The sequence below is a fragment of the Rhinopithecus roxellana genome, chromosome 17, assembly GCF_007565055.1.
Source record: "Rhinopithecus roxellana isolate Shanxi Qingling chromosome 17, ASM756505v1, whole genome shotgun sequence".
Taxonomy (NCBI): domain Eukaryota; kingdom Metazoa; phylum Chordata; class Mammalia; order Primates; family Cercopithecidae; genus Rhinopithecus; species Rhinopithecus roxellana.
This window is the reverse complement of record NC_044565.1, coordinates 38,588,902-38,607,283: the sequence shown is the minus strand read 5'-3', so window position 1 is coordinate 38,607,283 and position 18,382 is coordinate 38,588,902. Positions and strand designations below refer to the sequence as shown.

Sequence of the window (18,382 nt, the reverse complement as noted above, 5' to 3'; positions counted from 1 at the left end):
GCCATTCTCCTGCCTCAGCCTCCCGAGTAGCTGGGACTACAGGTGCCCGCCACCTCGCCCGGCTAGTTTTTTGTATTTTTTTTTTTAGTAGAGACGGGGTTTCACCGTGTTAGCCAGGATGGTCTCGATCTCCTGACCTCGTGATCCGCCCGTCTCGGCCTCCCAAAGTGCTGGGATTACAGGCTTGAGCCACCGCGCCCGGCCTGGACCCCTTTCTTACACCATGTACAAAAATCAACTCAAGATGAGTTGAAGACTTCAATGTAAAGCTCAAAACTATAGAAACCCTGAAGGACAACATAGGCAATACGTTCCTGAACATAGGAGCTGGCAAAGATTTCATGACAAAGACACCAAAAGCAATTACAACAAAAGCAAAAGTTGACAGATGAGATCTAATTTAACAAGAGCTTCTGCACAGCAAAAGAAACTATCAACAGAGTAAACAGACAGCCTACAGAATGGGAGAAAATATTTGCAAACTATGCATCTGACAAAGGTCTAACATCCAGTATCTATATGGAAGTTAAATTTACAAGAAAAAAAAAAAACCCATTAAAAAGTGGGCAAATGACATGAACAGACACATTTCAAAAGACATACATGTAGCCAACAAGCATATGAAAAAAAAGTTCAACATCAGTGATCATTAGAGAAATGCAAATCAAAATCACAAGATAGCATCTCACACCAGTCAGAGTGGCTATTATTAAAAAGTCAAAAAATAACATGCTGGCGAGGTTGTGGAGAAAGGGAGCACTTATACTCTGTTGGTAGGAATGTAAATTAGTTCAGCCTTTGTGAAAAGCAGTATGGCAATTCCTCAAATAGCTAATGGCAGAAGGACCATTTGACCCAGCAATCCCATTACTGGGTATATACCCAGAGGACTATAAATCAGTCTGCCATAAAGAAACATGCATGCATAAATTTATTGCAGCACTATTCACAGTAGCAAAGACATGGAATAAACCTAAATGCCTATCAGTGACAGACTGAATAAAGAAACTATTGTATATGTATACCATGGAATATTATGCAGCCATAAAAAGGAATGAGGTCATACTTTTTGCTGGAACATGGATGGAGCTGGAGGCTATTATCCTTAACAAACTAATGCAGGGACAGGAAACCAAATACTGCATATTCTCATTTATAAGTGGGAGCTAAGTGATGAAAACTCATGAACACAAGGGAACAACAGACACTGTGGCCTATTGGAAGTTGAAGGGTGAAGGGTGGGAGGAGGGATAGAAGCAGGAAAAGTAACTGTTAGGTACTAGGATTCATACCTGGGTGAGAAAATAATCTGTACAGCAAACTCCTGTGCCTTGAGATTACCTATGTAACAAACCTGCACATATACCCCAAACCTAAAATATAAGTTAGAAAAATTATAATAAAAATAATGCAAAAGAAAAGAGTAGACTATTCTGCCTCTCCATTTTTAAAAGCTAGTAAAAGCTAAAAACAAGGCTATATGTATTTTCTTAATTGAATTTATTGGACTAAAGACATGTATTTCAATTCAGTTTCATATTTTGCTTTTGTTACAGGATCCTCACGCGGAAGAATTTGAAGACAAAGAGTGGACATTCGTCATAGAAAATGTAAGCTAATGGCAAATTCCTTCGCCTTTCACATTTTCAACTTTATATATGCATTATTAAGGTACATTGGCATTTTGGTGGTAGGAAAAATGTTACCTTAAGAAAATAATGATTTCTAACTTTTAGAACTTTTTTAATGAAATGATAACCAGTAACAAAATTATTTGTAAGAAATGCTTTTATTAACACTGTAAGTCTTTAATACCAAATTATATGTGTGTGTGTGTGTGTGTGTGTATGTGTGTGTGTGTGTGTGTGTGTGTGTATGTATGTGTGTGTATGTATTCTGTTTGGGGTTTAAGGGCAAGCCCATGTCTTACTCATCTTTTTATCTGTCAGCATCTAGCATAGTGCTTATCATATAGCAGATACTTAGCTAAACATGTGTTGGATTAAACCCTGAATGACCTTCGAAATCTTTAAAACCAAAGTATGTGGGCTGGGTGTGGTGGCTCACACCTGTAATCCCCAGCACTTTGGGAGGCTGAGGTGGGTAGATCACCTGAGATCAGGAGTTTGCGACCAGCCTGGCCAAAGTGGTGAAACCCTGTCTCTAATAAAAATACAGAAATTAGCTGGGCATGGTGGCGGGCACCTGTAGTCCTAGCTACTCGGGAGGCTGAGGCAAGAGAATCGCTTGAACCAGGGAGGCAGAGGTTGCAGTGAGCCGCGATTGTGCCATTGCACTCCAGCCTGGGTGACAGGAGTGAAACTCCATCTCAGAAAAAGAAAAATAAATAAATAAATAAATAAAGTATGTGTTTTAACTCTTTATTTGGGTTGAGAGATCCTAGATTGGTACCTTAATAATCATCTTAAGTTAATTTACATATTGTGGAATCCCAAGTGACTAGAAGGCATATAGTAGGTATTCAATGAGTGTTTACTTACTGGGAATTAAAGAAGACAGGCCATCCAAATACAGTGATGATTAATAACATAGGCTTGGAATTCTTGGAAAATCTGTCAGATAAAGGAGTGGACATAAGATGAAATGGAAAATATGTTAACATTCCTTCTCTCCAAACATTAATTAATTTATTAGATTCACAAAAATCTATTGAAAATAATATAAATGACAGGAGTCAGATAGACCTAATTTCAAGTCCTGTCTCTTCTACTTACAAGCTCTGTGATCATTGGGAAATTTCTTAAATTCTCACTCATAAAATTGTAGGGTTGCTTAAAGATTAAATAATTTTAAGTGAATATTAGCTTTTACCATTGCCATCATTATCATGACTATTCATCATCATAATTGTTAAAGTTCTAAAACATATCTGTAACAGGCTTATCACATGCTTTGTGTCATGTTCTTCCTTCTGATGCCTGACTTTGTTATGTATCTCAGTGACAAAAGGAATTGTTTGTTTATTCCCCAGCAGTAACTGGGTCATGTTTAGAACTAAAGAGCTGAGAAGTTTGGTAGTGAGATCGGTTGCATTATAGATTTACTTTCATATTATAAAGTTATGAGACTTCAGAGGGATTGTGAAATTGCTATCTTCTTAATGCATGGGAAAGAGCACAGATGCACATGTTATGACCAAAGCATTTGAAATACATTAACTCAAGAGAATACACTAATTTATATACTCTAAATTAGGGCAACTATCATAAATTATGAACTATACCAAAAGGATACATTTATGTAATTAAACCTAAAACAAAACAAACAAAACAAAGGAAGTGCTGTATTCTCACCTGGAAGATAGACGAGAATAGGGTAGTTCTCCCTCTTTAGTTTTCAGGAGGACATTAGTTTCTTTCTGCCAATATCAACTTCTGTATAGTGAGATTTGAGAATAATTTTTTTTCTCTCTCTAGGTGTATTAACTCTTTTTAACTGCTCTGGAAAATCTAGGCCAGTTTTCTGAGATGTGTACAGGACCCCTGCTTGCATAAGTAGATTTAACAAGGGAAAAGTTTTATTTCATTTATCTCTCTATCTACCACAATTTTTTTTTTAAAAAAAACCATACTACCTTTGGGGTAGTAGCTTCTCAATAAATATTTGTTGAAGAAGTGAGTGAATGAATGGTATAGTTAAACTCTGTGAACTGTTATAAATCCTGTAAGAATTACTCTTTTTAAGAGAAGAATACCTGTAATCCCAGCACTTTGGGAGGCCAAGGCAGGGAGATTGCATGAGGTCAGGAGTTTGAGCCCAGTCTGGCCAACATGGTGAAACCCCGTCTTTACTAAAAATACGAAACAATTAGTTGGGCTTGGTGGCGTGCGCCTGTAATCCCAGCTACTTGGGAGGCTGAGGCAGGGGAATTGCTTGAACCAGGGAGATGGAAGTTGCAGTGAGCCGAGATCGTGCCACTGTACTCTAGTCTGGGTGATAGAGCAAGACTGCATCTCAAAAAAAAAAAAAAAAAAAAACAGAAGAATATGAGTAACATCCATCAACTATACTGAAGAAAATTTGAAAAGTAGACCCTAGAGGCAGTAAAACAGCTTGTGAAGGATCCATATGCTGTTACAGTAGAAGCTCTTCTGATCAACTTTATTGGGCTTAAATAAGCCAATCTCATGAGATTTTTCTGTATTACCATCTATGGGATTAAATAAATATTCTTAGGCTGAACATGGTCTCTCTCACCTGTAATCCCAGCACTTTGGGAGGCCAAGGCAGGTGGATCACTTGAGGTCAGGAGTTGGAGACCATCCTGGCCAACATGGTGAAACTGCGTCTTTACTAAAAATACAAAAATTAGCCAAGTGTGGTGGCGCATGACTGTAATCTCAGCTACTCAGGAGGCTGAGGCCGGAGAGTCACTTAAACCTGGGCGGCAGAGGTTGCAGTGAGCCAAGATTGTGCCACTGCACTCCAGCCTGAGCAACAGAGCAAGACTGTCTCAAAAAAAAAAAAAAAAAAAAAGTTCTTAGACATTTTCTTTAAACCAAAATTTGATATAAGTAGACATTGCATTTTTCAAGTGTTAGCAGTTTGCTTTACTTGACATAATCTAATGAGAGATTTTTAACCTTTTAAATAGATGATTCAGTATTCATTCATTCAGCAGTTAAGTATTCAGTGAGCATATATTATGTGCTAGGTACTTTTCTAGGCATTGGAAATAGTGTGTAAAACAGATGATTCAAGACCAGCGTGGGCAACACAAAGGAGACTCAGTCTACAAAAAATAAAAAATAAAAAAAAATTAGCTGGGCATGGTGGCATATGCTTGTGGTCCTGACTATTCAGGAGACTGAAGTGGGAGGATTGCTTGAGCCCAGGAGGTCAAGGATGCGGTGAGCTGTGATTGTGACACTGCACTCCAGCCTGGATGACTAAGTGAAACCCTATCTCAAATGAAACAAAACAAAACAAATCAGATAAGTCAACAAATCTCTTTGCCATGTAGTTTACACTCGTGTGTGTGTGAGAGGATAAAAATTAATATATGATTTAGTATGTTAGATAAAATAAATACATAATGTATGCTAAACGTATAGTAGGTTACATAAATGCTATGGAGAAAAAAGGAAGAGGGATAAGGATCCCCCGTCTTTATGATTACACAGTTATAATGAGCCACCTTATTATTTCTAAGGTCTCCAAAAGAGAATTGGGGTATGCTTGTCAAATTTATTTAAAACATATTTTAATAAGAGAGCTGATGAAATGAATATTGTAAGATATGGGAAAGTTTTAAAATAACCTTGGCATTCTATATAAACCTCTCCTAGGTTATAGCTCCCCTCAGTGGTGAATGATGAAATTGACTTTTGCAGATCATCATGTACACATTAAAATGTTATACTTTCCCTTACATTTAATGTACTTTCACATTTCATACAAAAGAATTAGTGAATTTCAAAGAGCTAAAGTTCTTCTCTTTGTCTTATAAAATCTGGGTTTTGTTAGAAATTCTGTTGGTACATTGTCCTGACACTAAAAACGTATGCTCTTTGCATGGAATTTTAATATCTTTCTTTTCTTTGTACATTGTGTTACAACCCCACAGTTAATAAAGAAATGTGGAGACTTTAACCATAATGTTCAACAGTAGCATTAGTAACAAAGAGTGAAGTTACATTTAATATAAAATATCTCAATAAAACAGAAGTTCTCCAAATACATATCACTGTAACAAATTTATTGGACCCTTACTATGTACCAGGTACTATGTATAATAGAATGCTTTATACACATTTTCTCATTTGCTCAGTATAAGAACTCTGGTATGAGTCAAATATAACCCTATTTTACAGGTAAAGAAAGTGAGGTTTAGAGAGTTAAGTAAGTTGCCCCCAGTTATATAGCTAACAGGTTGGGATTTTATCCAGTCTTGTCTTTCTCCAGGGCCTTTGCCCTTAACCCCTACTGTAATAACTGGCTATCTTAATAAGAAAGATGAAAAGAGATCATTTGAAATTGTAGAATCATAGAGAAGTTTTTAATCAGTGTTCTGTAGTGGTAAGCCTGTGAAGAATATATGCATTAGATTAGTGAAGGTAGTCTTTAATTCTTACTTATATACAGTCTAGAAGTTATTTGAAGGGTTATTTGACTATTGTTAGACATTATAAAATGGAATTCTAGAATTTATCAGTCACTAGAATTCTTAATATTTTTCCTCAAGGCAACCTTACTACTTCTTTGTGCAAATTGAGATAATGCTATTTTCGTTTTGTGGGTTCTCTTGTTTCCGATTTCTCTGTTTTGTACGACCTTTCTTCTTTGGACCAGAAACTTTACAGTTGAAATTTTAGAGGTGGTTCTGCCACTTACTGGCTATGCAACCTTAGATAAATCATTTAATATTTCACAGCTTCTATGTAGTCATGTATAAATGGTGGTATTAATATCTACTTCACACGTTATTGAAGATTGGAAATAATGTATGTAAAGCATCTAGCTTGATAAGGAGTAGCTATTTTTATAATGTTCCTTTCTAGAGGATATAGAAAAATATAAAGGAAAGAAAACTAGATTTCTAAATTTTATTCTTGCAGGATTATAGTTTTCCACTCCTTTATACCACTTACACGTCTCAATGATTTCTAGACTTTACTGTTATCTCAAAGCAACGGCAAAGCAACTTGTAACATCTCACTTGGACTAAGCTTAAAATATATTTTTTTAATCTCTTGATTTAGGATATCTTTCCCTTATAAATTTAATCTAGGATTAAGAACAAGTATTTCTTTTGGATTATTTACAATCCATTTCCTTATTATTAGTGTAGATAATCAAGAATGGATACTATAAAACACTGTGTTTCATTTTTATCTACTGTAATAGAATAACATCTGTTCATCCAGACAATTGACATTGTAGGGTTTTTTAAAAAATATGAAGCCACAACAGTTATATTTAGAAAACAAACTTTTTTCTCTTCCTGGTGTTTTAGATTACCCAATTAAATCCAGAACCATTACATTTGTAAATTATATCCATAGGTTTTAGTTTCTTGTTTTTACATTTGAGACAAGGTCTCGCTCTGTCACCCAGGCTAGAGTGCAGTGTTATGATCATGGCTCACTGCAACCTTGAACTCCTGGGCTCAAGCAATCGTCCTGCCTCAGCCTCCCCAGTAGCTGAGACTACAGATGCACACCATCACACCTGGCTAATTTTCTATTTTGTAGAGACAGGGTCTCCCTTTGTTGACCAGGCTGTTTTGAACCATTGAACTCAAGCAGTACTCCCATCTCTGCCTCCCAGAGTGTTGAGATTACAGGCATGAGCTACCACACCCAGCTGGTTTTGGTTTTTAAAATCTAAAAAATTTTATTTTTCTGATTCCATTGTTTTAATACATTAAAAGCATATTGATGAAAGGCACCAATCAGATTGAATCCATTCATTAATTTATTCAACCATTCTGCAATATTTTAATATGAATTTTCTATATGCCCAGACATTTGGTGGTTATTGAAGATACAAAGTCAGTTAAGACATGCAGAATTTTGATTCTGAGATTCATGGTTTTTTCTCCCACATTTTTTTCTGTGAACTTGGGATCATCTTACATCTAGGATGTCCCACAGTTACAACTGGCAGTGTTTTTTTCTTTTTTTGCTTTCTTACTGCTGTATAAAATAATGATATATCATCTTTAAACCAATGAAAACTTACATTTGATGATGTAAGATAACCTGTCCTCAAGAAGCTTATGAAGTAGTGAAGTGTCAGAGAGATAAAGAAAGAACTGCAAGGAAAAAAAAAAGTTCATAGGGTACTACAGGACAGTAATGGAGGGCAGAGTCAGGGAATAATTCCTGGAGGCAGAGTTTAATCTTGAAGAAAAAAGGAAGTTAGGCAAAAAAAAAAGGCATTCTAAGCAGAGGAGAGAAATATCAGGACTGAAAGAAAGATAAAGGCAAGAGAAACAATGGTGAGTTTAGAGCAAAAGTAATTGAAAGAGGAAAAACAAAACCAAGAGAAAACATGAGCTCCCCCGTTAAAGATTAATAGACATCTGCTTTTTGTTTTGTAACTGTTAACCCAGTGAATGTAATAATAGGCATATGATTAACTTGTTTCTGTCTCCTCCATGGAGGAGATCAGTGGGGTATCAAAATGTGTTTTCTTGGTGCTACCTATTCACTATCCAGTCTTTCCCACTATTTCCAACTGTGACCTGTGAGATGGGAAGTTCGGCTCCTCCAGTCCCTTTTTTATTGCTGTTTGTTTGATGTTACCTCCAGAAGACTTTTAAATGAATGGCGATGGGCTAAATTAATTATGTTAATTCCAAGGCAGATGGCTGGGCCTGGTAGCACACGCCTGTAATCTTTAACACTTTGGGAGCCCGAGGTGGAAGTATTGCTTGAGCTCAGGAGTTCAAGACCAGCATGGGGAATATAATACAGTGAGACCTTTTCTCTACATAAAGTAAAAAAAAATGGCTGGACTGTGGTGATGTGTGCTTGTAGTCCCAACTACTCAGGAGGCTGAGGCAGGAGGATTGGTTGAGCCTGGGAGGTTGAGACTGTAATGTGCTCTTATTGTACCATTGTACTCCAGCCTGGGCGACAGAGTGAGACCCTGACTAAAAAAAAAAAAAAAAAAAAAAAAAAATCCAAGGCAGTAGTGTAAATGCTCTTCTGCTTTGTTTCTTTTGTTGGATTATGTTGAACAGGATTACTTGCCCAACCAAACTCACCTGACAAGATTATACCAAGAATAGAGATGATATAATAGCTCAAATAATACAGTGTAAACAATATAAAATCACAACGTTTCTGACCTTATTAAATTTGTTTGAATCCTTCTCCAAAATCAAGTCAGTCTCTTGATCTCGCAAAATAACAATTCTGATAAATCTACTTTTTCTTTCAGAGAAAAAAAGCATATAAATGCTGCTTCTCTCCTTTAGTTGTTTTTCTTTCTGTGTCACCTCAATCAAGGCATCTCATTTCAGTGTCTGGGGAAAGACTGGATATCTTTTTCAGGAACTGTAGCTTGCACTTTCTCCTGTAGCTCCAAACTGGGATTATCTTTTCAGCTCCAAGCCTTTCAAGAATACATTTCCAAAGGTCTAAAGAGTGTCTAGTACATATGAGAATACCATCTCACAAACTTTAGCAGTACCCCTCCTCCACCGTGGAGGCAATTTATAATGTAAGCATCAATCAGAGATGGCTCAGCCTTTTCAGGGTATGGCAGCATTTCCCTTAGTATAGTCCTGTTTATAGCATTCCGTTTAATGTACCACCTCCTCTGGAAATGTGGCCCAGTTAACTTACTTGAACCTAATCAAACTTCCACTAGGCAGCATACTCCACTTTTTGTTCTTCTATTAATCCAATAATTAAGAATGGTTTAGTCAGTAATGCCCATTTATCTGTATTTGTTAGTATTATATACTATTTATATATACATTAAACTTTTATTTTTCCTGTAGTTCATTCAACTTTGTGTGTAGGGAAACCAGTCCTTTTCTCACCCTATTCACTGCAGTTTCGTCAAGGAAGAACGTGAATTATCTCATTCTTGCTAAATGGCAAGAAAATTCATGTGCTTATAGTTACTTGCTGAGAGAGTATTGTTCTACACAGCACTAACCAGAATACATTTGAATGATGAATCAAAGATCGCTGTATTGTTAGATCTCTTTTAGGCCATTCTTTTGGTATAAACTTCTCAACTGTGTTCTTTTCTTACAGTCCCAGAGTCTTAGACCCTTTTGGATTTCTAAATATTTTAGAAATTTGAAAGCAATGTATAGAGGACGTCTGTCATCTTGTCTTTCATACAAATGTAGCAATTTGGATAAATCTAATCAAGAGCCAGTGTTTTATTTGTAGTTTCAACTTAACTTTTTTGGTTATTTTTCAAACATGCACAAAAATAGGAGAAATAATATACTAAACCTCTAAGTACACGTCTCCCAGCTCAATAATCTTCAGTATTTTTTTTCAAACTTATTTCATCAATTCTTCTACTTTTCTGTTGTTTGCTTTACCAGATTTAAAGTAAATTTCAGATATTATATCATTTCTTCTATAAATAATGAAGTCCACTTGAACATCATCAACTTAAGAACGTGGTTAAGAGTTACTGGCATGTCAGAAAAGGTGATCTACCAGCAAATGATTTTTTTTTTTTAACTTAACTGCCTTTTAGATGATCTCTCTGACCTCTTAGGCTGCAGGTTCAATATTATCTTGATTCTTGAAAAGTGATACTATTCTTGTTTCTACAAAGAAAAAAAATGGCTATCTAAGAAGCAACAAAGCTTTTCTTATAACCTCCTCAGAATTAAACTCCTGATTTAAGAGTAGGAAGCTGATAGTTCATACAGATTTTTTTAGTCTTTTAATTATCCTGTCAGCTTTCTGTTGTATATGATTATGGGAATGGTGACTGGCTGTCTGTGTAAATTAGGCAGGGTATAATAGATATGACTAGGAGTTAAATGAAAAATTTTTAGCTAACTAAGTCTTATTTTGATTACATTTCAGAGAAATTTCATATATATATATATATATATATATATATATATATATATATTTTCCTCCTTAATTTCCTTTAATGTTCAGTATTTAATGTGCTGTTCTAATTCAGAAATCTTTCAGATTGTGCTTCTAGAGGAAAATCCCATCTCCTTTATTCTCAAATGATCCTTTAACTTTAAAGAAAATAATGGAGAAACTTTTGTTGCACTTAAAAAAAGAGGTATGCCTAGGCCGGGCGCGGTGGCTCAAGCCTGTAATCCCAGCACTTTGGGAGGCCGAGACGGGTGGATCACGAGGTCAGGAGATCGAGACCATCCTGGCTAACACGGTGAAACCCCGTCTCTACTAAAAATACAAAAAATGAGCCGGGCGAAGTGGCGGGCGCCTGTAGTCCCAGCTACTCGGGAGGCTGAGGCAGGAGAATGGCGTAAACCTGGGAGGCGGAGCTGCGGAGCTTGCAGTGAGCTGAGATCCGGCCACTGCACTCCAGCCTGGGCGACAGAGCGAGACTCCGTCTCAAAAAAAAAAAAAAAAAAAAGAGGTATGCCTAAGAATGATCATGCATGCTTTGAGCCTGTCAGCTGTACTATATTTATCATTGTGTAATGCAAGAAACTCTATGTTAAAATAGTAAATAAAAATTACATGCCAGATAATTTATTTCACATAGCAGTTTAATTTGTGAAATGTCCTAGCTAACACATTTTAAGGGAAAGTTCCATCTTTTTTAGCAACAGAACACTGTTTTCATACTATTACAGTTTTCTTGTTTTCTGGTTCTGTTTTTCTGAGTTTTGTCCCTGTTCAGTATTTGGAGATTCATCTTTATTTGATGTTGATAATACATTACAGATCAAGTACTGCAATAGTATGAAAATTCACAGGATTCCTTATTACTCATAATTGCACATTTATCCAACTAGTATTTAATAAATAGATACCCTGTGACAGATACTTGCTACATACTGAGAATGTAATGGTGGAAACGGTGTGGTCTCTGACTTCCAGTATTCTACAGTCTGGAGTGGGGAAACAGGCAACCACTATGAAGATTAAGTTTAGGATGTTTTAAATTCCCATATAAAGAGTACTTAATGCAGTCTTGGTGAGTTAGGGTAGGCTTTCTATTGAAAGTGATAAATAAATTGAAACCTAAAAAATAAAGTTTTTACAGTCCTTTTTCTGTAGCTTCAGAATCCAAAATCTCTGCCTAAGATGTTTATAATTTTTTATTTTTTTGGAAATTTGATTCAAATTCATTTGGTGGCAAAACCTGACCTCACCCGAGATGAAGCTATTCATGGTATTTATTCCACTTAGTGTAAATGTTTATTTGTTTTGCTGCAAAAATAATATGTTTGATTATTTAGTCAGACTGCCTCAGACTTCACTGGGAGTGTTCTGTAGTATATGGTAAAGGCATTGTATTTCCTTCCTAAAATCCAAATGAGAGATTTCCGATAGGAGATTAAGTACTTTTGATAGTTGTCTGCATTGGATTTGTAGGGTGTTTCAGGTGGCTGGAGCAGCTTGAGCAGAGGTCTGGAGGCAAGAGAGGCTTCTTTGTGGAACAGCATGTCATTCACTAGATTACTTTCTTTTATATTTCACTTTTTTTTTTTTCCCGAGACGGAGTCTGGCTCTGTCACCCAGGCTGGAGTGCAGTGGCACCATCTCAGCTCACTGCAAGCTCTGCCTCCCAAGTTCATGCCATTCTCCTGCCTCAGCCTCCTGAGTAGCTGGGACTACAGGTGCCCGCCACCATGCCTGGCTAATTTTTGTAATTTTTTAAGTAGAGATGGGGTTTCACCGTGTTAACCAGGATGGTCTCGATCTCCTGACCTCGTGATCTGCCCGCCTCGGCCTCCCAAAGTGCTAGGATTACAGGCGCGAGCCACTGTGCCCAGCCTGTATTTCACTTTTTAAAAAGTGGTTGATTTTTCTAGGGTTGTAATAACTTAACCATGTGTTCAGTTACTTTTCTTTCTAAAATTACTTAGGCCAGTGTGATGTTAACTTTAAGATCTGGCTTCACCTGCCTCTTAAAGTTAAACTATATCAACTGATTAATAACTTCATAAATCATAAATGATACTTGATATGTTTTGTTAAAGAATACAAACCTTTTTCAAATAAAATGGGACATTTCATCTTTATGAAACATTTCTAAAGTGTACGTTATTATAATTTCTTTGACTCAGCGAGATTAAGTAACTCGCCCAAGAACACACAGAAAGCAGCTTAACCTGGCCTCAAACCCATGTCTTCAAACTCTGAAACTCATGCATTTTACCATTTATTTACTCACTCAATCATCAAACATTTATTGTCCTAAGCACTAGATTTAGAGCCTAGTACTGTTTTAACTACTTTGGGGGTTATATATAAGAGAACATTTCCACTCAGATACTAATTTTGGTTTGAGGGATACACATGTAAGACAAGAGTAAGGTGATATGTACTATGGTAAATGTATAATGATAGCTGAAAAGTACAATAGAAATTAGCAGTTAATATGTACTGAAATTATCAACAATGTTTTAAGTGTAGCTTTTCACACATGGCTATGTGTATTCCTAGAGATATCTGGCAGTTTCTATCTTTCTGTATTGTAAGATTTTTTCTCTGATATGTGGTTGTATTGGTTTGTTCTCACACTGCTAATAAAGACATACCAGTGACTGGGTAATTTATAATATAAAGAAAAGAGGTTTAATTGACTCACAATTCCACATGACTGGGGAGGCCTCAGTAAACTTACAGTCATGGTGGAAGGCACCTCTTTACAGGGTGGCAGGAGACAGAATGAGTGCCAAGCAAAGGGGATAAGCCCCTTATAAAACCATCAGATCTCCTGAGAACTCTTAAGAACAGTATGGGGGAAACTGCCACCATAATTCAGTTATCTCCACCTGGTCCTACCCTTGACATGTGGAGATTATTACAACTCAGGATAAGATTTGGGTGGGGACACAGCCAAACCATATCATTCAGTCCCTGGCCCCTCCCATATCTCATGTCTTCATGTTTCAAAACACAATCATGCATTCCCAACAGTCCCCCAAAGTCTTAACTCATTCCAACATTAACTGAAAGTCTAAGTCCAAAGTTTTATCTGAGACAAGGCAAGTCCCTTCCACCTATGAGCCTGTAAAATCAAAAGCAAGTTAGTTACTTCTTAGATACAGTGGGGTATGGACATTGGGTAAATACAACCATTGCTAATGGGAGAAATTGACCAAAACAAAGGGGATACAGGCCCTGTGCAAGTCCAAAATCCAATAGGGCAGTCATTAAACCTTAAAGTTCTAAAATTATCTCCTTTGATGCCATATCTCACAATTAGGTCACGCAGATGCAAGCGGTGGCACTCACGGCCTTGGGCAGTGCCATCCATGTGGCTTTGCAGGGTACAGACCCCCTCCTGGCTGCTTTCACGGGCTGTCGTTTATTTTCTGTGACTTTTCCAGGTGCACAGTGCAAGTTCTCAGTGGATCTACCATTCTGGAGTCTGGAAGATGGTGGACTTCTTCTCACAGCTCCACGAGGCAGTGCCCCAGTGGGGACTCTGTGTAGGGGCTCCGACCTGACATTTCCCTTCCACACAACCCTAGCAGAGTTTCCCCATGAGGGCTCTGCCCCTGCAGCAAACTTCTGCCTGGACATCCAGGCCTTTGTATATGTCCTCTGAAATCTAGGTGGAGGTTTCTAATCCTGAATTCTTGACTTCTGTGCACTCACAGGCCCAACGCCACATAGAAGTTGCCAAGGCTTGGGGCTTGTACCCTCTGAAGCCATGGCCTAAGCTGTATGTTGGCCCCTTTTAGCCCTTGCTGAAGTGGCTGGGACACAGGGCACCAAGTCCCAAGGCTGCACACAGCAGGGGAGCCCTGGACCTGGCCCAGGAAACCATTTTTCCCTTCCAGGCCTCCTGGCCTGTGAGGGGAGGGGCTGCTGTGAAGGTGTCTGACATGACCTGGAGACATTTTCTCCATTGTCTTGGTGACTAACATTAGTCTCCTCGTTACTTATGCAAATTTCTGCAGTTGGCTTGAATTTCTCCACAGAAAATGGGGTTTTCTTTTATATTGCATTGTCAGGCTGTAAATTTTCCAAATTTTTTGCTCTGCTTCCTCTTGAATTCTTCGCCGCTTAGAAATTTCTTCTGCCAGATACCCTAAATCATCTCTTTCAAGTTAAAAGTTCCACAGATTCTGGGGCAGGATGAATTTGGAAATAAATCAGTCTCGATAATTTTGAAGAATTTCCCCTTTATCCTTAAAATTAGGAAAAATTTAGAAAAATGGTCAATTGACATGAAATGGATGTAAAACTCCTAATTAAATCACTAAAAATCATGATATATTTACTTTCTATTAAATCTCTTCAGCCAAAGCAATCAACAGTATATGCCTTGCTACCTCTTTTGATATTTTCCAAAATTACACTTTTTTCTTTTCAAACTGAAGAAGAGAAAGATTGAACTTTTTATAAAGGAGACCATTGTTCTACTTAAGTTGGGTCACACAGAAGGATTGATTTTTGGATTTCATTATCCTGGTTACTGTGATATTGGCTATACATTTACTTCCTAACATTGGGGATATGAATAAGACAAAGTTTTCATCTGCACGTAGTTCTTGATCTAGTCAGGGAGGCAGATCTGTAAGCAAATGATCAAAATACAGTGAGGATGCTTAAGAGGCAGGTGGCAGGCCTCTTGAAGACGTCCAGGAGTGCTCATAACTATCAGGGGCATGGGAAAGGCTTTATAGGGGAGTTGAAAGACTTTTAAAAGTTCACTCACCGGATAATTGTATGAAGAGAATGGGGTCTGAGGTAAGGACAGAGGGAATAGCATTGGTAAAGGCACAGAGATAAAACTGTTGCAGCTTTATACCCAAAGTGAAGAGAGTACTAGGGGTTGAAGCTACCAAGATGAGCCCTTACTCATCTTCGGTAAGACTATGGATGATCTTGTGTGCTACACCAAGGAATTTGAACTTTATCCTAGAAGCCTGTGGATCCCAAACTTGGCTGCCTATGAGAATCACTTCTGGACCTATTAAAACATGTAGATTTGCTCACTGGACCCTCTGTGATTCTGATTCATGATTCCAGTAAGCTATCACGAGGCATGGAAAAGTTTTAAGCAGAGTGATAATATCAGATTTATATTTTTAAATAATCAGTTTTTATCTTTCAAACTTTTTTTTACTGTAGTTGTAAGAAATGCATTTTGCATTATGATCTAGTACACACATATGTACCTGTGTACAACTGAAACAAGTCTTACTTTTACAAGTATTGTGGGATGTACTGTGGTATTTTCTGTTCTATCCTGATGTTTTAGAATGCTGGTTGCAAACCACTAAATTGACTTTGCAACCCATTAAATTGAATTCTTCATCCACTAATGGATCATAACCCACAGTTTAAAAAGATATTTCTATAAGGAATGAATTGAAATGTGCAAAACTGAAGGGCTTGAGATCAGATAGGCAGTTGATTCAGTTATCCAAGTAACAGATGTCATGGGCCTGAACTAGGACAGTGGCCTTAGCAGGTGCAGACAGAGAAAAGGGGAAAAAGATTAAAAAGTGTGTAGAAGGTAGTGGAATCACTTCTTAGTGACTCATTTCAAGGGAGGTCAGAGAGTGTAGGATGACTTCCAGATTTCTAGTTTGAATGTTTAGATAATTTGTTCTTAAGCAATACAGAGAACACAAAGGAAGAATTGATAGGAGTGGGTTGTTGGGGGGAAAAGAGATCCAGGAGGCAGTTGGATATATCAATGATTTTTTTCCAAGTCAGATTCCTTTAAATTTTATTTTCCTTTTTTATTAAAATATACATTTTAAGATTCTGTCTTCTCCTTCACCTTTCTTGTATAACCTACTTTTTCTTACATTGGGTTCTAGTATATGTGGATTGACCTCAAATATTTTTAAACTTTCTGCTTATGCTGTAAACTACTGTAATACCATTCCAGTCTTTTCCAGGACATATAACTCCTTGCCCAAAATGAAACTTAAGAAACTTATTTTTTTCTCTCTAAACCACATCATCCTTTCCTCATCCATCAGAGGTAGTGATCTCATTTTTCTGACCTTTCTGCTGCTTGTTCCATTTTGTATTTCCAGCTTTGTAGGCATTAGTTGTCTATTGCATTCCCATATGTAACCAACTAAATATTGTTACAAGCAGTGCAGCAGTGCAGATTGAAGTCTGCTGACTATCTTCTGGAACTTGATAATTTTCTGCCACTTGTGATTTAGTTAAATAGATCAGATTATAGTCATATTAGGGCTTGGCTGGGCAGTTCTGGCTTTGAAGTCTCTTATGCAGTGGTAGTCTGAGGTGGTTGGGGTAGAACATGAGGGGAGGAAGGACTGGAGCCCATGAGATGGACTCTGTCATTTCATGTGGTATCAGGGCCTCTCCATTTCATCTCTTTGAGTGGGTTAGTGTGAATTTTTTTCAAGGCAGTTGGACTACTTTCATGGCAGCTAAAGACTTCCAGCGTGACGATTCTAGCTCTTCCAGTGTAAGTTGCATCACCTTTTTGACCTAGCCTTGCCACATAGTGTTACTTCTTCATTTTGTGTTACCTATAAGCCAATCACAAACCTGCCCAGGTTCAAGGGGAAGAGGAATTAGACTCTACCTCTTGATGGGGAAGTGATAAGTCTCTAGAAGAAAATGTGGGATGAGAAATGTTTCTGTAGGCCATCTGCAATAGCTATGTAGAAAATATATCAGTGTCATCATATAGATTTTTTAGTTTAGCCTGGAGTTTGCTATTATGTTGGTACTGCGCCTTAAATCTTCTAAAGATTCAGTTAGCTTTTATGATTTAATTTTTCACATCTTGTTTAATTTCTAAACTTGGATAATTTGCCTTCTCTGCAGCAGAATTAAGTATATAGTTATGAGGATGCTTTAAGCCTGTATGTTAGGTTTCCCTGGTACAGGATAGTTGCAGGCAGCAGCAGTTTGGCCAGCTCTGCAGAGTGAGCAATTTTGAATTTCATGTTATCTTGTGTGTTTTCTAAGAGCAGTTCTTGATTCCTATCTTCAAAACTCTAAATGACCCCTGTAGCCTGTTGAGTAGACTGTTGAAAGTTTTAAATAACTGAAAATGTGTTCTCACTTTAACTGCTATGTTCCTTGTTAGACCTTAGGCATGGCTGTATGAAATAAAACAAATATTACTGGCTCTATTTCATAGCCTTGCAAGTTTTCATTAGCAATAGGAAATGAATCTGACAAGACACTGTCTTTCTTTAAGTATGTGCACTATTATTGCTTATTTTCAGAAATAAGCTCCTATCAGTATAGTCATGATTTTTGACTGATAAATTTTACTTCCCAGTTCTGCTGCCATGCTTGAATTATACCTGATAAATATCATTTGATAATCTGCTGACATAATTAATTTTAACAATGGTTCTAAAGTTATATTTTATAAATATAATATGCAGAAAAAGAAATCCCTGAGGATAGAAAATACAAAACAACAATTAATATTGATACTCCTGTTGTCCCTCCTGCACCACCCCACACTGCACTGCTGCCCCTCCAACCCTCTCGCTCCATTAATGTATTCTTTCATAGAGGCATGGCAAGTTTGTCTATATTGAAGAAAGCCTATCTGCAATAGTCGTTTAGTGTAATGCTGTTTAGAGTATTATAACCACTTGATGGCACCCTTTGATTTGGTACAAACCTCATTAACCATAGCACAGTGCAGCATAGTAGTTGTAATGGAATAACACATAAGAACTAAAGACTGCAAGGTATCTGGTTAATGTAGAGATGAAATGAATGCAACAGCAAGGCTAAGCTTTCCT

At 37.3% G+C, this 18,382-nt stretch overlaps 1 protein-coding gene across 7 annotated transcripts in view; it reads left to right on the top strand.

The window, feature by feature from the left end:
• Positions 1 to 18,382, top strand: part of EHBP1 (EH domain binding protein 1) — a 352,471-nt gene that overhangs the window by 67,374 nt on the left and 266,715 nt on the right. For all 7 annotated transcript variants that reach the window (XM_030921086.1, XM_030921089.1, XM_010369131.2 and 4 more), the window contains one exon: positions 1,557 to 1,610. In XM_030921086.1, the coding sequence (XP_030776946.1) occupies positions 1,557 to 1,610 (54 nt within the window). The remainder of the gene's footprint in view (positions 1 to 1,556; positions 1,611 to 18,382) is intronic.